This window comes from Peromyscus maniculatus, chromosome 4 (genome assembly GCF_049852395.1).
Source record: "Peromyscus maniculatus bairdii isolate BWxNUB_F1_BW_parent chromosome 4, HU_Pman_BW_mat_3.1, whole genome shotgun sequence".
Lineage (NCBI taxonomy): Eukaryota > Metazoa > Chordata > Mammalia > Rodentia > Cricetidae > Peromyscus > Peromyscus maniculatus.
Window position 1 is genome coordinate 67,951,808 of NC_134855.1, and position 23,079 is coordinate 67,974,886.

At 41.2% G+C, this 23,079-nt stretch overlaps 1 protein-coding gene across 19 annotated transcripts in view; it reads left to right on the forward strand.

Annotated features, from left to right (window-relative positions):
- The window catches only part of Celf1 (CUGBP Elav-like family member 1), an 82,959-nt gene that overhangs the window by 51,561 nt on the left and 8,319 nt on the right, over window positions 1-23,079 (forward strand). For 4 of the 19 annotated variants that reach the window (XM_076569927.1, XM_076569925.1, XM_076569919.1 and 1 more), the window contains 10 exons: window positions 7,072-7,259; window positions 9,863-9,945; window positions 10,309-10,357; window positions 12,403-12,537; window positions 13,437-13,516; window positions 14,417-14,578; window positions 17,107-17,182; window positions 18,776-18,904; window positions 20,351-20,464; window positions 21,746-21,931. In XM_076569927.1, coding sequence (XP_076426042.1) covers window positions 7,082-7,259; window positions 9,863-9,945; window positions 10,309-10,357; window positions 12,403-12,537; window positions 13,437-13,516; window positions 14,417-14,578; window positions 17,107-17,182; window positions 18,776-18,904; window positions 20,351-20,464; window positions 21,746-21,931 — 1,192 coding nt within the window. In that variant the 5' untranslated portion in view covers window positions 7,072-7,081. Of the gene's footprint in view, window positions 1-6,228; window positions 6,541-7,071; window positions 7,260-9,862; window positions 9,946-10,308; window positions 10,358-12,402; window positions 12,538-13,436; window positions 13,517-14,416; window positions 14,579-17,106; window positions 17,183-18,775; window positions 18,905-20,350; window positions 20,465-21,745; window positions 21,932-23,079 lie in introns of those variants that run through there. The other 15 variants (XM_076569928.1, XM_076569931.1, XM_076569926.1 and 12 more) reach the window with 10 other exon arrangements.

Below are 23,079 nucleotides of genomic sequence, written 5' to 3' on the forward strand. Positions count from 1 at the left end.
TCCTCCCCTCTTTTTTTTTTTTTTTTTTTGAGACAGTAGCTCATCAGGTAGGTTTGACTGACCTGGAACTTCAGAAATCCTCCTGCCTCCTGCTTCCCTCCTGCTGGGAAGTGTTTCCGCCATCATACCCAGCAACATAGAATTTTTCTATTCGCTAAGTGATTTGTTGTGTAGTGGCTTCACTTGTTTACTATTATTTCCAGGGCAGATTGTTACTCAATCTTTCATAGAGCCAATATAATGGTGCTGCTGCTGTTGCTCTAACACCAGAGTAAGAACATGGTTTTTTGTTTGCCCCCGCCTCCGCCCCCCCCCCTCAGGGTTTCTCTGTGTAGCCCTGGCCTTGAACTCACAGAGATCCTCCTTCCTCTGTTTCCTGAGTGCTGGTCTTAAAGGCGTGTGCTACCACCGCCCAGTGAGCATTTGTTTTTGTTTGAGGGGTTTTTTTTTTGAGAGGAGGGGCTAGAGGGAGATAATTACAGAATAAACCCTGACATTTCTCCAGACTTGAGGGAAGAAGACTACTTCAAAATTCAATTGTCAGCTATGCTGTTATAGGATGGTGACTTAGAGACCTTTGCTGATAGCTTTCTCTAGTACCTAGTGACAAGTCTCCCTTGATCCAAATTAAAATTATTTCCACACATCATACACATTTTCTGTCTTGTTCTCACTAGAGAAATATCTGGAACGTAACATGGTCTCCTTTCTCTAAAGTCCTTGAAATTTGCATGCATTTCTCTTCCCCCTTTTCCACAGCACAGTATTTACAAAAGCTGGGGGGACTTGTTGAGACTGGGTGATAGTTAAATTTAGAATGTAATATGGTTTTATGCTTGCTAAAAAGGTAGATGGATTGATGTCTGAAAATTTTTTCTGTTTGTATATTGAGCAAAGGGAAATCAACTAATAATGACAGGTGAGTGAAAAAATGAATAATGAAAGCTTTTGAAAATGATTGGGGGCTCTGCGTGTGTGCTTGCATGCATGGCTTGGCTGTGCAGGTGTGCTTTACCTACCTGTGTGGGTGCATGTGGAGCTCAGAGGTTGATGTTAAGTTGTTTTCCTCTATCTCTCCACCTTATTCTTTGAGAGAGAAATTCTTCTGCTGAATCCGAAGTTCAGTTTCAGCTAGACTGACTAGACTAGTAAACCTTGGGCTCCATCTGTCTGCCTCCCAGTGCTGGGGTCACAGAAGTGCTCTACCGGGCCCAACTTTTCACATGGGTATTGGATCCCAACTCAGGTGTTCATGCTTGCATAAGCACTTTAGTGACTGAGTTGTTTCTTCAGCATCTACTCCCCCTTTTTTTTTTATCATGCTGGGGATTGAACTCTGGTTTTCAGCAGGCTAGAAGAGTACTTTGCCTGGAGACATTAACCTCCAGGGAAATAGACATTTATTTATTTATTTATTTGCTTATCTTTTCATCTCCTTATTTATTTTACCTACCTACTTTACTTATCTGTCTATCCTTTCACTATTTTGTGGTGCTGGGAACCATACCCAGTGCTTTATTTAGGAATGCTAGGAGAGTGCTGGACTCCATCTTTACCCTCAGGTGACTTTTAATGCAGCGATTACCTGCTAAGGACAACACTTGTGCTGCAAGTCTCTGTGGGAGGACAGTGGAAGGCTGCCTGCTGTTGCTCCTCAGCCCTTCACAGCAGTAGCAGCTGAGAGCGTTCGCATCGACTTATTTTGAATATATGTATTTATATGGTTGCTTCTCTCAGTTTTTAAATTTCTAGCTGACATTGTCAATTTCCTTTTTAACTGTTTCCATGAGCTCTGAGGAAATATCCCAAGAAAAATAAAAAATTTTCTCTGCTTAAAAATTTTTTATTTTTACATTTATTTATTTAGTATTGTGGACACGTGTGTGGAGATCAAAGGACAACTTAGAGAAATTGGTTTGGAGTGAATGCTCTCCATGTAAATTCCAGGGATTGAACTTGGGTACCCTGGCTGGACATAAAATGCCTTTATCCACTGATCCTTCCCTCTCCCCGCTTCCCTACATGCCATTAAACATTTTTTTAAGTAGATTTCTTTGTGCATGTATGTGTATAGGCAGTGTGTGGTGGGAGTGGGTTTCTCCTATTTTGTGAAGGGTTGGTGACAGATGCTTTACCTACTGAGCCATCTTACTGACCTCCTTTTAAAAGATATTTAATCAAATGAATTAACTTTTTGGAAACAGGATCTCACTGTGTAGCGCTGGCTGGCCTGAATGAAACTCAACAGAGATTGGTCTGCTTCTGCTTTCCCCTACTGAGTGCTGGGATTAAAGGCCTGTATATACCGTGCTTGTGGAGGGAGGTTAGAGGGCAGCTTGTGGGAGTAGATCTGTCCTCCACTTTGTGGGCCCCGAGGAGCAGATTAAATTGTCAGGCTTGGCAACAAGGACCTTTATCCGTTGAGCCATATCATTGGTTTTTCTCCCCTACCTTTTATCTTTATTTTCATTTTTTATTTCAGTCTTAAAAAGAAAAAAATTCTAGTTAGGGCTAAAGAGATTACTCAGTGATTAAGAGAATTTGTTGTTCTTCCAGGGGACCCAGGTTCAGTTCCTAGCACCTGTATCTGTTGGCTTCCTAGAGCACCCACACATGGAACAGAAAATAAATCTTAAAAATAAAGCTTAATTTTTCAAATTAGCATACATATGGATTTTATTTTGGTATTTTCAAACATGTACAATTATGTTTTATTTATTATACAATGCTTTTGTTATTTACCAATGTATACCATGCCTAACAGTGTGTATATCTATATAAGTTAAGTGCCCAATATTTATTGGAAGCAGGAATGAGTCAGTAAATGATTGTAGCTCATGATCTCTATAGTGTGTTGACCTTCTCTGAAAATTTGAAGTATCTAGGTAGTGCCTTTCAAAGTGGTGGACTGCCTCATCCTTCACTCCATTGTGAAATACAGTAAAAAATATTTCCTTAAAAAAATTAGATGTGGCCAGGCAATGGTGATGCACACCTTTAATGCCTGCTCTCAGGAGACAGAGGCAGGTGGATCTCTTGAGTTCGATGCTAGCCTGGTCTATAGAGTAAATTCCAGGACAACCAGGACTACACTACAACCAGGACTCTATCATGGAAATAATTAATTAATTAAAAAATAAGACATAGATTTATTTTGTACTTGTTATTATCAATTTTAATAGATATATAATGGCTTAATCCAATTTCTATGAAAAGGAAATTCTAAAAGGTTAAATTTGAAAGTTGCCTCTGATCTCTGGGCCTTAGTTCACATAGCATTCTTAGGGATACTGAGTAGGTATACAAAAGGGGGTGAAATTGAAGAAAGAGAGAAGAATTTGAAGCTGGTCCTGTTGGTAAAAGTTCATAGTCTCAGGCACTAGGGAGTCAAAGTTAGGAGAAATACACAGATTACTGGCCAGTGCTGCCACCCTTTAATACAGTGTTCAAGTCTATCCTGGGCAAGTTAGTGAGATTCTGTCTCAAAGTAATGAGAAGGCATATAGGCAGAGTACTTGCCTAGGATGTACAAGGCCTTAGGCTCAGTCCTCACAGTATATTTCACACACACACACACACACACACACACACACACACACACACACACACACACACACAAAAGAGAGAGAGAGAGAGAATTTGGAGAGAGAAGGGTTTTAGAATCCTGAGTTCCTACTGGTTATAGATAAGTTGTAATTTGTGTATGTTAACCATTCTTTTGCTTCACACAGAATGGATGATGATGTAAATAAAGCACATGTGGGAGGGAAGGGCAAGCCCATTCAGTTGCAGCTTCTAATGTAATATAAATGAATAAACCTCTGCCTCTGCAGAAAGAACTGTTAGCTTATTATTGAAACATATACTGAATACCTTTGAGGTTCTGTTAATCTTCTCTGGAATAGAACTACATGATGAGAGATTATCAGCATTTTAATAAAACACTACTAAAACTGATAAAGTTGTTAGAGTCATGTTGTAAGAAACAACAGATCGATCACTACTTAATGGTACCTTCTTTTTTTTAATCATGGAAGCCTGGTTTCTATTGGGACAGTAAGGTTAAAATGGTTATATATATATATATATATATAAAATGACCTACCATATTTCTTCCTCCCTTCTACTCCCTCCTGTCTTTTCCTTTCTTTGTTTTCAGACAGGGTTTTTCTGTGTAGCCCCAGCTTTCATAGAACTCAGGATTGCCCAGCCCCTAGTGCTAGAATACAGGTATATACCACCAGCTTCCACCTTCCACAGTTTTAAATTAACAGCATAAAGGAAAACCAATAAGACAGTGTATTCCAAAGTAGGTTTTTTTTTTATCATGTGTGTGGTGTATATATATCCATGTATGGATATGTGGAGGCCAGAGGGTGTCTTCTGTATCACTCTCTACTTCATATTTTTATTTTTTCAATTTAATTAACTAATTTATTGAGACAAGGTCTTACTGTATAGCCCTGACTGACCAGGAACTTGCTATGTAGACTAGGCTGACCTCTGTTTCTCAAGTGCTGGGATTAAAGATGTGCACTTCCATGCCTGACTACCACCACCACCACCTTCATCATCATCGTCATCAGTTATTTTGAGACAGTGTCTCTCACTGAACCTATAGCTTATCAATTAGTCTAGACTTGGCCAGACCAGCAAGCCTGCAGGAACTTACTGTCTATTTCCAGTGTTGGTGTGCCAGACTTTTTCCATATAGATGCTGAGTATCTAAACTCCATCTTCATGCTTGCATTTTACCTCTGAGTCATCTGCCTATTTGCTTCCAAAATAACTTTTTAAGAGGATAGCTTGGCCAGTCGGTGGTGGCACACACCTTTAATCCCAGTGCTTGGGAGGCAGAGGCAAGCAGATCTGAGTTTGAGGCCATCCTGGACTACAGAGCAAGTCCCAAGACAGCCAGGACTACACAGAGAAACCCTGTCTCGAAAAACAAAACAAAACAAAGAGGATAGCTTGATCCTATGGCAATTATATTCTCATATGAAGTGATAGCTATCTTTTTGTTGTTTTGAAACACATTCTCATTTAGCCACAACTGGCTGCAAATCTCTGTAGCCAAAAGCTCTTCCCTAAATTTCCTGATCCTCCTGTCTTCACTTCCCAAATGTCAGGATTATAAGTGTGTTCCACTACCCCCAGGTATGATAGCTGTGCTTAAATTAAGAGTCCTCTTGTGTATAGCACTCATTTTTGGTGAGATTAATTGCTTAAAAGAATTTCAAAGGCTGGAGAGATGGCTTGGTGGCTGCTCTTCCAAAAGGACCTGGGTTCAGTTGTCAGTACCCACATGGCATCTTACAACTGTCTGTAATTTCAGTCTCAGGATATCTGATGACATCCTTTTCTGGTCCCTGGAGGCACCAGGAACACATGTGATACACAGACATACATGCAGACACCATACACCCATACATGTAAAATGAATTTTGAGAAAGGAGAAAGCATTTCTTGGAACCATTAGGAAGAAATTTCTTCATTTCACATAGCTATGAACCAGACCCCACTATGCCAGATGAAGCTACAAGAATGAGCAGGAAAGCTGTGGACACACTCAGAGATAGAATGCTTGCCTGAGACCCTGAGTTCCATTCCCAATACTACCTTTAAAAAGGAAATAAAGAATAAGATTAAAGCCGTTACTACCTTTGAAGAACTATCAGTCCTTGGGAAGATTGGATAAAGCTAGGCAATGATAAAAGATGTCAGCTATATAATAGAGATGGAAATTTAGTATTGTTTATATTCTAGAATGTCTCTAACTAATTAAAATGGAAAAATATTGAGAACCATAAGTACAGGGGTAAGTGTTGGCTGTATTTTTTTTTTTTTTTTTTTTTTGAGATGGGAGCTTCGTATGTAGCTTAACTGGCCTTGAACGTGAGGCATTCCTCCTGCACCTTCAATGCTGAAATTACAGGCATGCACACCACACCTGGCTTTGATAAGTGTGTGTTATTTACCCTCTTGATAACTACTTAATGCTGGATCCTGCAGAGGGGACATAGGTCAAACGGCTCCACAGATCCAGTATGTCTTGCTAGCTTTTAAGAGTTGAAGTTGTGAGGTGTAGATGTGAAATTTTAAGTGTGAGAAATGGTGGCAAAGATTCTTAAATTTTAAGTATAAGGTCTTGAAATAGTGGGAAAGAGTTGGAAATGAACGCTAGTTTCTGAAGAAATGTTTGTGATGCAAGAATGCCCCAGAGTTCTTGACAGTTTACAGGCTAGGAATACAGGTATTAAAGTAGCAGTGTAGGTGTTATAGGACTGGAAGATTTTGTGAAATTTGAAATGGTTGTAGTTGGTGGGGAATCCAATACAGAGTCTCAGAGAAACAGCAAGTACTGGTTACATAATTCAGAGTCATTTTTGGCAGTTCAGTAGAGGTAAAGCACTATGTTTGAGACATCCCCTTTAAAGCTAGTATTCTGGAGAATCCTTAGTTTGGAGTTGGGAATGAAATACATCTGTTCTGACATCTGCTAGAAGGATACTGACAATGTTAGAGTCCTGATTCTTACCTGTAAGCACTAGTCCTTTGTTACTATACATTACTATATATTTTGAAGTCCTTATTAGGCTGATAAAATGACAGATAAAATACTTGCCCCACAAGCCTGGCAACAAGAATTTAATCCCAGAACCCACATAAAAGAGGACAGAACTGACTCAAAAAAGTGGTACTCCAAACTCTGCACAGTGCTGTGACATATGAATATCCTTATTACTGTACATTAAGAGATAAATTTATTTGTATAGCTGTACTCAAATGCTATTAAAACGATCTATCTTTGGGATCTTCACTTTGTAAGTTCTGAAATTTATTATATTAGACCAAGGCATAAGTGGCATTGTCAATGTCTTAATCAGAATGGTGAATTTAGTTTTGATATGTAGTAGAGTGGACAGACTAGAATTCAGGTAAATTAAGTAGAAGTAGTGAATGAAGTAGATTTTTCTCCTTCTATGTTTTAAGAAAGTACTTGAAAATGTTTAGAAAGAAGAACCCCTTCTGGTACACAATATCTATAACCTCCTCCTTTATCTCATGCAGCTCAAAGAAAATGAACGGCACCCTGGACCACCCAGACCAACCAGATCTTGATGCTATCAAGATGTTTGTGGGCCAGGTTCCCAGGACCTGGTCTGAGAAGGACTTGAGGGAGCTTTTTGAGCAGTATGGTGCTGTCTATGAAATCAACATCCTAAGGGATAGGAGCCAAAACCCTCCTCAGAGCAAAGGTGAGGTGTTTTTATTTTATTTTTATTTTTATTATGGTTCATGTATTTCAATTACGGACAAGTTGAAATACAAGGTTCTCCATTATGTGGATCCCAGGCATTGAACTCGAAGGTTAGACTTGGCAGGAGCTCCTTTACCAGCAAGCACTTCACTCAGTGAACAGGCTTGCGGCCACGGCTGGGGGTGTTTGAATACAGTGCACATAATGGAGTTTTAATTTGTTTTGGTTTTTTTGTTTGTTCGAGACAGGGTTTCTCTATATTAGCTCTGACTGTCCTGGAACTTGCTATGTAGACCAGGCTGGCCTCAAGCTCAAGAGTTCCTGCCTCCGCCTTCTTGGTGCTAGGATTAAAAGCATGTACCACACCCAGCTGGGTTTTATTTTTAATTCCTATAATAATACTGTATATCTTATCTCTGATTGTGAGGGTGTTTTTGTGTTTATAGGGGGAAGGTAGCCTTTTATATTAGCTATATTTTCTAATCCAAACATTTAATGCCTTAAAATATTAAGGTGACTACATGACAATGTTTTGTAAGATGCACCTGGGCAGTCCTGTGTAAGTACTCACAGAGCTGTGTCTCATTTGATCTACAAATGGAATGCTTAAAATAGTAAACTAGCCACATGAGGTTTTTTGACTAGAGTAAACTGATGCTACAGCCCTTACAAGATAGTTGATCAGCTGAGAAGGGCTTAATTTAGGCAATTGGTTGGCAGTAGCCTACAAAATGGTTAGGGAAAGAAAGGTTAGACTCTTCGAGAGATCACAGTAACCTGTGCATTTCAGGAGACAGTAGGCAACATTAGCTTTGCTTGCTTGTACATACAAACATACTCTTATTTTTCAAATGACAAATTTTATTGTGATTTTGTAAAAGCTATTTTCCAGTACAGATGTGAGGTATATGGTTGTTGTATGTGCCCAAATTAATGAGTTAAAGATCTAGAAACAGATGAATTTTCTCCTTCTGGCATAGTTAACCAAAAATAAAAGTTGTAGTTTCTGGAAATGTCCGGCTATACAACATTAATTTTTTTTTTTTTTTTTTTTTTTTTTTTTTTTTTTCTTTCGAGACAGGGTTTCTCTGTGTAGCTTTGCGCCTTTCCTGGAGCTCACTTGGTAGCCCAGGCTGGCCTCGAACTCACGGAGATCCGCCTGGCTCTGCCTCCCGAGTGCTGGGATTAAAGGCGTGCACCACCAACGCCCGGCTACAACATTAATTTAAAATCCTAGTATTTCGTAATATTGAGAGAAAACTATTATACTTCATGATAACACACTGAAGTCCAAGATTTTTAAGACCCTTTTGTCTCCAGATACTAAACAAAGTACAAAATCTTCAAGACAGTACCAAGTCCTGTGAGTAATAGAATTATCTGATGAGAATCAAGAATTCAAAAAATATTCTACGTTCTTGTTCTTGAGTAATTTTACAATTTAATTAGTGATGATTACGTTTGAGTCATATGGACAAAAACTGGCTGTGAGAGGTTGGAGAGATGCTACGGCAATTAAGAGCGCCGATGGCTCTTTGCAGAGGATCCAGGTTCAGTTCTCAGCATCCACACAGTGGCCCACCACAGGCTGTAAATCCAGTCCCAGCGGATCCAGTGCCCTTTTCTGGCCTCCTCAGCACCCGGCACATATGGTACACAGACAAAACACCCATATCCATAAAATAAAATCTTAAAAACTAGCTGTGATATAGGGAGTGATTTGTTCTGAGCAAGCAGAGAGAAAGGAGTTTCCAGGAAACCGGGCTGCTAGAATAAGGACTGTGTCTAGGTCTTGTTCCTCAGCATATTACCTAGTTTATGATAGGATGGGTTAAATGTGATAACACATAACCTTTGTAAAGGGAGCATTATAGACATACATGGTTGTGTAGACTATACTCTCAGTTCTTTGTTAATTGCCACAAATACAAATAAATACAAAACCAATCTCTCAGGTTTGTGAAAGGATATATAGCCACTGACTACAATTTAAAAATACATTAATGAATACCAATTCCTTATAAAAGTTGAATGTGTGAACAGTTCCCAAAGTAGTCTTCACTAAACCAAAGTGGAGACAGGAGTTCAAGAACATTCTTAGCTAACATACCAAATTCAAAGCCAGCCTGTGCTACATGAAATTGTCTCAGGGTTTTTTTTTTTTTAAAGGGAAGGATTTTTCCAGAAGCAAAAGAAGACTTCTAATGACTACAAGGAATTTAGAGATACAGCCCAGAGCTAGAGTAGACTAGAGCAACAAAGAAAGATGCTTAAAAGATAACATTCACTTGATGAACGGTGGTGGCACGTGCCTTTAATCCCAGCACTTGGGTGTAGAGGCAGGTGGATCTCTGAATTTGAGGTTAGCCTTGTCTACAGAGTGAGTTCCAGGACAACCAAGGCTACACAGAGACCCTGCCTCAGTTAAAACAAAAAACAAACAAACAAACAAACAAAAAAAAAGAGATAGTGCTCTTCTTCTCCTCTTGAATTTTAATAAACTTATTCCTCTCTTAAAGTTCTGCAGTAGTGTAGTGATAGAAATGTTCTAAGTATTGTCTGTTTCCAAGGCACTAATTTTGTAAAATCTTGTTTTTTCAGGGTGCTGTTTTGTTACATTTTACACCCGTAAAGCTGCATTAGAAGCTCAGAATGCTCTTCACAACATGAAGGTCCTCCCTGGGGTAAGAGGCTCTTATAAGTAAAAATGGCGTTGTTTCAATTTTTATGCATGGGACATGCTTCTGCACGTCAAGCACACAATGGAAAGCATTTTGGAAGAAAGGTAATTGCTGTGAAAAGGAGTCTATAAAGGGAACATTTCAAAAAAGATAGACCAAAAGTTGTCCTCACTGCCAAGAGTCTTGTGTATTTTAATTTTATGACTCACATTCTGTCTATTCTTATATTTTGTAAGTAAGATCATTGGGCAGCTATGAGTTTAGAGAATTCTAAAGGCTGTTGTTTTGGTATGCCCTTTAGAGTCTTTATATTTTTGAAAGCCATTAATGGGTTTGGAGAATAACACCAGTGGTTTTCCTGTTTAGATGCATCACCCTATACAGATGAAACCTGCTGACAGTGAAAAGAACAATGGTAAGCAAGCATGCCAAGTCTGCTCTGCATGAGATTATTTTCTTTTCGTTTCTTAAGATACTTGTATTGAATTGTGCTATAAAAGTCTCTTTTGAGCCAAGCGGTAGTGGCACACACCTTAACCCCAGCACTCAGGAGGCAGAGGCAGGCACATCTCTGTGAGTTCAAGGCCAGCCTGGTTTACAGAGGGCGATCCAGGACAGTCGGGGCTGTTGTTACACACACACACACACAAAAAAAACAAAGCCACAACAAATCTCTTTTGTCTTAATTTTGATAAATAAGTGATAAAAATAGAGTTAACAGAAATATTACATATTAGGATGAATTAGCCCCATGTGGTAGTATTCAGTGTAGTTTCAAGCATTTAGGATTTTTAGGTCAGCTTGGGCCACATGAGACCATATTTCAAAAACAGATACACAAACAGAAAATCTAGAATGTCCTTGATAAGTATAATTTCTTATGGACAGGTTAAGGACCAGCTGGGAAGCAAACCTGCTAGTGCTTTAGGACAGAGCTTCCTGAGCTCAGTAGGGACAAGGCCATCCATGATCAGTTCAGTTGCCATGATACTGCACCCCAGCAACAAGCTGTGACCCAGGGACTTTTGGAGCTGGGGATGAACTCAGACTTAAAGTGTCATCTGTAAAAGCAAAATATAATGGAAGCCAAAAGAAATTAAAGTTGGTGGTCAGAAAGCTACAAATAACCTTTGTTTCACTCCCACAAGTGAAGTCTTTGAGAAAGCTGAACAAAACGTTCTGCAGGAAGCTCAGAGGAGAATTTGTCCTGAAACAGCTTGGAAAAACCTGTGTAGAAACAGGCAGACCACCGGGCAGTGGTGGCACACGCCTTTAATCCCAGCACTCGGGAGGCAGAGCCAGGCGAATCTCTGTGAGTTCGAGACCAGCCTGGTCTACAAAGCGAGTTCCAGGAAAGGCACAAAGCTACACAGAGAAACCCTGTCTCGAAAAAACAAAAAAAGGGAAGAAAAAGAAACAGTCAGACCATCTCGGGGGCTATACTACTAACAGACTGCTATGCTTGGTGCCATCTTTGAGGACTTGGTCTTCCGTAGTGAAGTTGTGGGAATTAGGCACAGTTCTCGGTAGAATCCACCTAAAATTAGATGGCAGCTAACTCATTTAGTTTCATTTAGACAAAATAAAACAGAACAATGCTGTAAAAAGCTCAGAGGCTAGAATGTTAATACTGAATTCTCAAGAGTTTCAGTTAGAAATACAAAGGACCCACAGGAAACAGAGGCAGGAGGATCTCTTGTTTGAAACCAGCCTAGTCAACATAGCAAGTTCAAGGACATCCAGGGCTACATCGAGAGACCCTTTTTCAAAAAAGAAGAGAGAGGAAAGGATGGAGGAAGGCAGGAAGATAGACAAATGACCAAATACCATTCACAATTTAAGGGAGAATTTTTTAAGTAAGTAAAATTTAAAAATCAGAAAAGGAAAGTAGAAAGTTCGCACTGAAGTTTTCTGTTCCCTGGTCACATCAAGTGTAAAACCCTTTTCATGGTATTGCTAGAAAGAGCAAACATAATCGAGTACATGACAAGATGCCAAAACCTTTGCATTTTATAACCACAAGATTAGCCTTTGTGGTAACCTAGGGCTGTCTGTTATGAAACAGATTGGTGAAGTAACTTGAACAAGAGCACAAATTCTCCATATTTTATGCAAATGCTTCCAAATATGTATAATTTTAAGATACTATTGATATAAAATTATGGGAGGAAGAAATGTGTCTTAGAATCTTCAAGATGAGCTGGGTGATGGTGGTGCATGCCTTTAATCCCAGCACTCGAGAGGCAGAGACAGATGGATCTGGCCAGCCTGGTTTACAGAGTGAGTTCCAGGACAGCCAGGGCCACACAGAAACCCTGTCTCAAAAAACAAAAGAAAAAAAATAATCTGTGAGATGAGTGATATGAGATACAGCCAGGATTCAAACCCTTTGGCTCTTGACTCAGTACTACACTGCCTTTTAGTGATAATGTCCAAGACTTTTGTGTTTTACTCTTTTAGCTGTGGAAGACAGGAAGCTGTTTATTGGTATGATTTCCAAGAAGTGTACTGAAAATGACATCCGAGTCATGTTCTCTTCATTTGGACAGATTGAAGAATGCCGGATATTGCGGGGACCTGATGGCTTAAGCCGAGGTGGTACATTTTTATAGCTTTTAAAAAAGATGCTTGTCTTAAATTGCTGTCTCTTAATTTAACTGGACTAGTAGAAGACAGATAGATGAAGGTTGGGCCTGCCACCTCTTGCTGTTCACCTTGATCTTGTCATTCTTCTCACAATTGATCCCTTTGGTTTTCCTCCATTCTTTCTTTTTTTCTCTCTGTTGTTTTTTGAGACAGGGTTTCTCTGTCTAGTTCTGGCTGTGCTGGAACTCACTCTGTAGAGCAGGATGGCCTCAAACAAAGATCCGCCTGCCCCTGCCTCCAGAGTGCTAGAATTAAAGGTGTGTGCCACCATGCCTGACCAGTTGATCTCTTTTTGTTTGTTTTGTTTTGTTTTGTTTTGTTTGGGACAAGGTTTCTCTGTGTAGCTTTGCGCCTTTCCTGGAACTCACTCTGTAAGAGCCCAGGTTGGCCTCGAACTCACAGAGATCTGCCTGGTTCTGCCTCCCAAGTGCTGGGATTAAAGGTGTGCACCACCACTGCCCACTAGGCAAGCGCTCTACCACTGAGCTAAATCCCCAGCACCCGGCGTCTCTTACGTATTCTTCCAGTCCTGCTTAAGGAGTTCTGTCTCCTCAATTTCTCTTGATTGCTGAAGATCTTGATGTCCAAAATGGGACAGTTTTCTCACATTTGCTTTTTAGCATGAACTCTTTGCTTCTCCCTCAATCACTCTTTGCTATTTGTGGTTCCTTGGTAGCACTTTGTACCCTATCATGACATCTGTCTACTGAACCAGCTTGTAAAATCCTGAAACGTAGGCTCACATTTGTATTGCTGACATGGTAGTTAACACACAGTAAACTAGATGTTCAGTTAATGTCTGACAGATAAATCTCTAAACAAATGAATATTGATTCTTTGTTTACCAGGTTGTGCATTTGTGACTTTTACAACAAGAACCATGGCACAGACAGCTATCAAAGCAATGCACCAAGCACAAACCATGGAGGTAAGGAGCAGACAGGTGGAAGAGGACAAAAACCCCTTGTCAGGAAAATCCTTTGCACCCTGAAACTTAAAGGTCAATCTACTTTAAGGTATGAAATACCTTAAGTTTAAAATCATAGAACTCGGTGGTTTAGAGCACATGATGATCTTGCAGAGGACCTGTGATTGATTCCCAACATCCACATGATAGCTCACAGCCATCTACAACTACAGTTGTAGGGGGATTCAACACCCTCGTCTGGCTTCCTTGGGCACCATAAATGCATGTGGGGCATACCTACACAAGTAGAGAAAACACTCATGCATATAGAGTTAGTAAATACATCTTTGAAAAGCTAACTAACATTGGAGCCAAATAAGAGAATGCTTAAAGGCCCAGTGATTCAGGCTAAGACAGGAGGAACACGTGAACCTAGTAGTTAAGAACCAATTTTAGCAACATGGTAAGACTTCCCTGTTTTAAAAATAATAAACAGAAAATGGTTATTAGGAATAGTCTTACCGGGTGGTGATGGCACACACCTTTAATCCCAGCACTTGGGAGGCAGAGGCAGGCGGATCTCTGGAGTTTGAGGCCAGCCTAGTCTACAGAGCGAGTTCCAGGACAGACTCCAAAAGTACACAGAGAAACCCTGTCTCAAAAAAAACAAAAGAAAAAAAGAAATAGTCTTTTGCCACTGTTATTTATCAAAAAAGTCATTTGGGGGTGGTAGAAATTAGAATGCAGCCTTCATATTAAAAGGATGATTTCCTTCTGCAACCCAGGAGGAATTTTGTTGTTTTAATGTGTGTGTGTCCGTGTCCGTCCGTCCATCCGTCCGTGTCCGTGTGTTTTTCTCCATCCATAGCATGCATGTAGAAGTCCGAGGGTATTTGACCCTTTGGTTTTGCTGTTTTCCAGGGTTGCTCCTCTCCCATGGTGGTAAAATTTGCTGACACCCAGAAGGACAAAGAACAGAAGCGAATGGCCCAGCAGCTCCAGCAGCAGATGCAGCAAATCAGTGCAGCATCTGTGTGGGGGAACCTGGCTGGCCTGAACACTCTTGGGCCCCAGTACTTAGCAGTGAGTTGTGGGGTTTGCTTTCTGCAGCTTGTGCAAGCTCTTGGCTGTTTTCTTCTACTATCTCTAGCTAACAAACAATGGCATTTGCAACTTTGGGCATGTAGAGATTTCATGTAAAAATAGGAGTGAAAATTGATATCTTGTCTATCTCCTGTATGGTTTAATCTTGAGGCTTTTGCTACAATTCAAGTTTAAAGATTTATAAATGTCTCGTAATTCCCTGCCTCCAAGAGATATCCTCAAGAAATCTTCACTGTTCAGCCTCATTTTCCATGTCTCTTTCTAGTGGGCATCATCTTTTTTTTTTTCAAGAGAGGGTAACTCTGTAACCCTGGCTGGTCTGGAATTCCCTTTGTAAACCAGACTGGCCTGGATCTTACAGGAGATCCTCCTGCCTCTGCCTCCAGGGTCCTGGGATTAAAGGCATGGGCCACCACCACCCAGCTCATCAAAATCTTTTATTGAGTCTTCCCTGAAAGCATGATTAATGTATCTTTCAGCGCACTGAAAGATCCTGAAATTAAAATGGATGCTCTTAAATGAGAAATATAGGTACATATTTGTTGGATTTGCCAAATTGTAGCTAGGTTTCCTTTAATTGATTTCTCTGTTAATGACTTTGAGTCATACAGTCTAAAAGAAGATCCAGCTGTAATCTATTATGTAGGTTTTAGTCAATAATAATCTCACAGGAGATTATTAAAATTGTGAGACACACAGGAAAAGGGCATCTTTCAGCATAGTAGCACATTACTATAGTTCTAGTGCTTGGGGGTCCATGGCAGGAAGATGATGAGTTCTAGGTCAGCCTGTGATGCACAAGTGAGTTCCTGGCCAGACTGAAACCTTCTCTTCTTTGAGTCTGTAAATGGTGAAATCTCAAGTCTGTATGGCTAGTTTGGAAATGTGCATATAGAAATAACTACTGCAGTCATTTGTTCTTTATTCTTTCAGATACTAATTCTGTGTGGAAACAGGGAAGATAATAGTTCTGTTGGCCCATTATTAGTTTAAATATTAAGGCAACTCCATGTAGTTAAAAGGGAGGTTTATTTTGTGGGGTAACTTACAAGTGAAGGGATAGGTTACAGGGTCTGGGAAAGGTGAAGCACAGTCCGACGGTGTTCTCTGGAGAACTCTGTTCGGTCTACCTCCAGCGTCCAGGATTCAAGAACCAAGAGAGCCGGCCCATCTGGATCTTGGGTCTTCAGGGGTCCTGTCTTGGCTCTGCCTTGTAGGCGTGAGAGTTACCAAAACCTCCATGGGAGTAGTACTTCCAGGTCAAAGCTGGAACGGCTACCCACTACAGCCCATACTGAGTTCTAATTAACCTGATGCCCACTGGTTTCCATATTTCTTAAATCTTAGAATTACCAATTTATTCTTACTAGTATGTCTTTAAAGGTGAAAGATTATTCTATATACTTCAATAGATTAAGTTATTTCTTAATGCCAGGAACATTGTTTATATGTTTGGAGGTACTGTAGTTTTCCACCAGAATAATGCTTTGAAAATGATCTCTAGCCAGGTGTGGTGGTTACACCTTTAATCCTGGCACTCGGGGACAGAGGAAAGCGGATCTCTGAGTTTGAGGCCAGCCTGGTCTACATAGTGAGTTCAAGGACAGCTAGAGCTACATAAAAGAGAGACCCTGCTTAGTCTACACATGCTTGCACATGCACACGTGAACACACATACACACAAGAAATACTAAAATAAGATCCAATATGATAATTTAAAATAGTTAAGTGGGGGGCTGGAGAGATGGCTCAGCGGTTAAGAGCACTGACTGTTTTTCCAGAGGACCGGAGTTCAATTCCCAGCACCCACATGACACCTCACAACTGCCTGTAACTCCAAAATCTGACACCCTCACACAGACATATGCAGACAAAACACCAATGCACATAAAATAAAAATAAAGTAAATTAAAAAGTAAAATAAAAATAGTTAAGTGGAAGGCTGGGTGTAATGGTGTATACCTTTAATCCCAGCTCTAAGGAGTCAGATGCTGGTAGAGCTCTGAATTCAGGGCTAGCCTAGTCTACATTTTGAGTTTGAGGCCAACTAGGGCTAAATGGTTTGAACCTGTCTCATACAACACCAAAGTAATAATAAAATAAACTAGTTAGTGGTTGTAACCTAAAGAATATGATGTGTTGGCCTTACTGGGAGAACATGGGAGAGAAAGAAAGAAACTAGAAATGGCCTCTAACCCCTGAGGTGTACCAGCGCTTGCACCTAGGTTATTTCTTTGTGCTGTTTTTGTTCTTTGCTGTGCTGCATTCTGCTGCCCAGAGACTTGAGCTTAACTCACTATCTAGTGAACAGTGTTCTGGGCCGGGCTTTGGTGTGTTGCTCTTGTCGCATGTAGTCGTTAGGCTTGCATTCTGTTGGCTTGGGATCTGTCTTTGACTTCCTTCTCTCTGGGGGCCTCTGCACTCTTGCTTTGCTGTGCTGTAGTTATCCCAGATGCAGAACCAGCCCTCACTCTCACTCTTGTTCTGTTTTTTGGTGTAATGTCTAGCTTTATTTGCAGCTCCTTCAGCAGACTGCCTCCTCTGGGAACCTCAACACCCTGAGCAGCCTCCACCCAATGGGAGGTAAGTGCTTCACTGCTGCAGAGGAGCAGCAGCGCAGGGGCCAGCAGACGGCTGTCTCCGTCTGAGAGCTTTGCACCATTTCTGCCAAACCTTTCCACTCCTTACCTAAGGTGACTATCTAGGACTCAGAATCTCTCATCTCTGTTATGTAGCCTTGTTATGCCACATTGCTCTGAAGTTGTCTGGTGTACTTAATTCTAAGTCCCTGTTGGGGAAGGGAAAAGGCCAAGAGCCCTATATAATGAAGTAACAATCAGTGACTTTGTGTAAATACCTACCCAAAGCTGCTAGAACCAAGGAGTTTTTGTGTTTCTGAATCATGCTGTTGTTGTTGCTGTTAAGATACATGAAACACTGTCTCAAAAACAACAAAAAATGCATGGAAAATGTAGACTATAAATAACATGGTTTGTAGCAAATGAAGTTCTAAAGACAGACATGAGCCACAGGCTGACAGGAAAGTCTGAGGAGACAGAATGTGAGTAGTCCCACAGTAGCCTGCGCCTGTACCCTGTGCAGCAGGGTACAACTAATCATACACTTTGAGAAAGAGGGGCATGTTTGGTGAACTGCATTTTGAAGTGTCGATAGTGATTGGTTTTGTCCTAGGGAATTTTTTTTCTATATTTTGGGAAAATTATTAAATTGTAATGTATGGTGTTTTTACTTTTGTCCATTTCCTGTCCTGATAGTATATATGTCCTCTAGTAAAATGCTTTACAAAATCCACAGCACAGTTCAAATTCATTCTTTTTGGTTTTGTTTTTCGAGACAGGGTTTCTCTGTGTGGTTTTGGTACCTGTCCTGGATCTCTCTTTGTAGACGAGATTGGCCTCGAACTCACAGAGATCCACCTGCCTCTGCCCCCCGAGTGCTGGGGTCAAAGGCATGCAACACCACTGCCCGTCTTGGTTTTGTTTTTTGTTTTTTATCTTTTTTGAGACAGGGTTTCTCTATGTAATCAAATTTGTTAATTTGTTTTTAATTCTGTATTACTAAGGTTTTACTTACAATTCTTCCCTCGCATTATTTTTCTGCCTTCTTCTGATGATTAATTTACTGTTACAGTGGCAATGTTTTCTTTATTCCTTCTCCTATTACTGTTCTTTCCTGTTACTCCCATGGGAGCCTTCTAGATCTCTGTTCCCTGCTTCTTTAGTACACTTATGTGTATGTAAGGGGGACTTTTTTTTTACTGTGGCTTTTGGCACTGTTCCTTTGAGCTCCTGGCCCCATGATAGGTCACAGGTATGCTCCTCATTCAGTTTTGCCCACCTCTGTATTAGTGCTCGTTTGGAGTGCTATTGCTATTGGATTAACAAGCTCCAGGTTTCTTCTCCTTTCCTCCCTGCTGAGGAGAGAACCCAAGACCTGGTGCATGGTAACATGTGCTATACCACTGAATTAGAACCCTGGCATTTTAAATTTTATTACTAGATCTTTTGGATCCCTGTAGTATATTATGGAAAATACAGAAAATAAGTATATTCTTACATAGGATAGTTCCTCTTTGTCTGGGACGTTTTTAAGCATTGCTGGAATAAATGTTGGACACCTAATCTGCTGACTGATGTCTTTTTCTGGATATTTCAGGGTTAAATGCAATGCAGCTACAGAATTTGGCTGCACTAGCTGCTGCAGCTAGTGCAGCTCAGAACACACCAAGTGGTACCAATGCCCTCACTACATCCAGCAGTCCCCTCAGCGTACTCACCAGTTCAGGTAAGGGGCCAACAGGGAGCATTGTGTTTCTTGGACAGGTCCTCTTTGAAGGCTCGCAGGGGTGGGATGTCATCTTGCTGGGTGGTATTACGAACAAAGATTCAGAGGTCTTGGTCTGGGTGTCTCCCCCTACCTCACCCCTTTTATTTTTTTTTTAGACAGGGTCTCTGTCTGTGTGAGTCCTGGCTGTCCTGGACTTGTTGTGTAGACCAGGCTGGCCTTGAACTCAAAAGAGATCCTTTCCTCTGCCTCCCAAGTGCTGGGATCAAAGATTTGTGGATCACACCCTTTTTAGGTTTTTTATTTGTTTTTGCTCTTCATAAAAAAATTTAAATTAGGGCTGGAGAGATGGCTTAGAGGTTAAGAGCACTGGCTGCTCACCCAGAGGATCTGGGTTCAATTCCCAGCACCCACATGGCAGCTCGTATGAAGTTACAGACAGAGGCAGCTCTGTAACTCCAGCTCCAGGGCATCTAGCACACTCACACATATATACATCAGCAAAACACTAATGTACACAGAATAAAAAAGTTATTTAAAAAAAAAAGGCCGGACGGTGGTGGCGCATGCCTTTAATTCCAGCACTCTGGAGGCAGAGCCAGGCGGATCGCTGTGAGTTCGAGGCCAGCCTGGGCTACCAAATGAGCTCCAGGAATGGCGCAAAACTACGCAGAAAAACCAAAAAAAAAAAAAAAAAAAAAAATTTAAATTATTGAGGCAGGAGAGGTGCTTCAGTGGTTAACAGCATGTACTGGTCTTTCAGCAGACCTGAGCTTGGTTCTTAGCACCCACAGTAAGCAACTCACAACAGCCTGTAACTCCAGAGAATTCAACTTCCTTTTCTACCCTCTGTAAGCCTATATTCACATGTATTTATATTTTTACATAGCTCCACATCTATACAATTTAAAATAATTTTTTTGTTTGTTTTTTGTTTTGGTTTTTTGAGACAGGGTTTCTCTGTGTAGCTTTGGAGCCTATCCAGGAACTTGCTCTGTAGGCCAGGCTGGCCTCGAACTCACAGAGATCCACCTGCCTCTGCCTCCTGAGTGCTGGGATTAAAGGCGTGCCCCACCATCACCCGTCTAAAATAAAAATTTTAAATGATATTACACATGCGAGTGAGTGTGTGTGTGTGTGTGTGTGTGTGTGTGTGTGTGTGTGTGTTCATTTGTGACTGTGAGAATGTGCACATGCCACATTACCTATGTAGCAGTCAGAGGACAACTTATAGCAGATGATTCTTTCCCCCTTGTGGGCCCAGAAATGGAGCTCAGGTCCTTAGGGTGATGGCCAAGCACCTTTACCCACTGAACCACTCTCAGATGTTACTTCAGTGATTCAGTGAATTACTGAAATAGAAGAGTTAGGTAGGATCGCTCTTGTGCTTTGGTTCCTGTTGACAAGAAAAGGCAAGTGATGATTTAACTCCTCAATTTCTAATAGCAGGGTCTTCACCGAGCTCCAGCAGCAGTAACTCTGTCAACCCCATAGCCTCACTTGGAGCCCTGCAAACATTAGCTGGAGCAACAGCTGGTCTCAACGTTGGCTCTTTGGCAGGTAATGGGCAGCCCCTGGTTATCATCCAGCTACTTTATAAATGGCACATCATAAACTAACCCAGTACCGGTTGGATAAATTGCCTTGGCCCAAGAGAAGTTAGAAATAACCAGGGTTTTGTCAGACTCTGCTGCTTAGCTAGTTGTAACCTTGGACCACCATTCTAATAGTCATTTTCTTATCCATAGAGTAATAGAATACTTTGAAGTGTTCTTAAGATGCCAGGTGGTGGTGGTGGTGGTGGTGGTGGTGGTGCCGGTGCCGCCGCCACACGCCTTTAAATCTCAGCACCGGGGAGACAGAGGCAAGCGGATCTCTACCAGTTTGAGAATAGCCAGGGCTACACAGAGAAACTCGGTCTTGAAAAGAAACAAAAAACAAACAAACAAAAAAAAAAAAAGTTAAATGAGCAGCTGGAGAGATGGTTCAGCTGTTAAGAGCACCAGCTACTCTTCCCGAGGGCCTGGTTTGATTCCTAGTATCCACATGATAGGTCACAACTCTCTGTAACTCCAATCCCAGAGGATCTGACATCCTTTTCCGGCCTTCATGGCACCACATATATGGTGTACAGTCATATGTACAGGCAAAGCACCCACACAAAATTTTAAAATACAAAATAACCTTTTATGAAGATGATGTTAAATGAGCCAGGTGGTGGCAGCAGTGTGCACCTTTAATCCCAGCACTCGGGAGGCAGAGGCAGATTGATTTCTGAGTTTGAGGTCAGCCTGGTTTACAGAGTGATTTCCTGGTCAACCAGGGCTACACAGAGAAACCCTGTCTTAAAACAACCAACCAACCAACCGATAAATGAGAATGAGAACATAGGCAAAGGGCTGATGAGCACACTTAGTTCAGTGCCTGCCATACAGAACATGCTCAGTAAATGTTGAGTGCTATTTTAATGATAGCATTTACTCACATCTTAAAAGTCCCTGGTTCTGGGGCTGATTTTACATATTCCAGCTTTGTATGAAGAAGATGAAAAACAGGTATAGGCATTTGTGAATGGTGTCAGTCCTTCCGTGTGCTAGAAAACAGGAATGAGGAGAGCAGTGAGGGCTGTGAATTTTTTCATGTTCACATAAGCATCGAAGCCTGGTGAAGTGTCCTGAAATGGGACCACTCAGATGAATAGACTCACTCAGTGGGAAGTTATGAGAGAGATGAAAGGCACATTTTGCTGGGAGGGTCAATTTTCTAGTAACTTAAGTATATCTGTCTTCAGCATCGATTGAATCTTTCCAATATATTAACCTAATTCTTCCCCCAACAAAGGAATGGCTGCACTGAATGGTGGTCTGGGCAGCAGTGGCCTTTCCAACGGCACTGGGAGCACTATGGAGGCCCTCACCCAGGCGTATTCTGGGATCCAGCAGTACGCTGCCGCGGCACTCCCCACTCTGTACAACCAGAATCTATTGACACAGCAGAGTATTGGTGCTGCTGGAAGCCAGAAGGAAGGTGAGTGCCCCAGAATGGAAGTCGAGGTGTGGGGAAACAATAAAGGTGGCCAGACTAACCCCTGCCCAGCCAAGGCAAGGACAGCCTGAGAAAGACTAGGAAGTGTAGTGCTTTTGCAGTTTGGAGTGGGGGATCAGAACCCTAGAGATCCTCTTAGGATGGAGCTTAGTTTTTAATCAAAGGAAGGAACAGACGTTGTAAGTATTGCATCTGATCATTTGACAGGAATCTTCAGTTAGGAAGTCTTCTGTGGGTTATGAATCTGTCAGAGGATTGTCTTAAGTATTCCTTTTAGGGATATCATTTGACACCTTTCTTTCTGATTAATATATGTCCTACATGAGATACTGAGATGTGATGAGATAGAGTGATATAGTCAGTAGGTTTCATGGAGTGAGGAATGTGTCCTTTAATATGAATTATATTAAATTTAGAAGAGACTTTCTAGACAGTGTTCCTGCTAGCACCTTAGTATTTGGGTTTGACTGGGTTTCTATAACCACAACTTGATAAGGTTAGGCACTAATGGAAAAAAAAACACAAGTGTCCTTTTTGGCTTTGGTGTGTGAACTAGTGTTAAGAGACCTAGAGGATATGAGGAAGCACACCAAGTGTGTGTGTATAGGAGGAAGAGGAGTAGATGTGAGGAAGCACACCAAGTGTGTGTGTATAGGAGGAAGAGGAGTAGATGTGAGGAAGCACACCAAGTGTGTGTGTATAGGAGGAAGAGGAGTAGATGTGAGGAAGCACACCAAGTGTGTGTGTATAGGAGGAAGAGGAGTAGATGTGAGGAAGCACACCAAGTGTGTGTGTATAGGAGGAAGAGGAGTAGATGTGAGGAAGCATACCAAGTGTGTGTAGGAGGAAGAGGAGTAGATGTGAGGAAGCATACCAAGTGTGTGTAGGAGGAAGAGGAGTAGATGTGAGGAAGCACACCAAGTGTGTGTAGGAGGAAGAGGAGTAGTGGCACAAAGATGGCAAGTGCATGTACATGGACCTGGAGGCAATAAAGGGCGTGTGGCTGGAGAATGAATGGCTGGATTGTTACTTATTGTCTTAGTCACCTTCATTAGAAAATCACATTGCAAGTAATGTGTTAAGCATAGGTCCGTTTAAAACGTCTTCTTCTTTTTACTGGGATGCAGTCC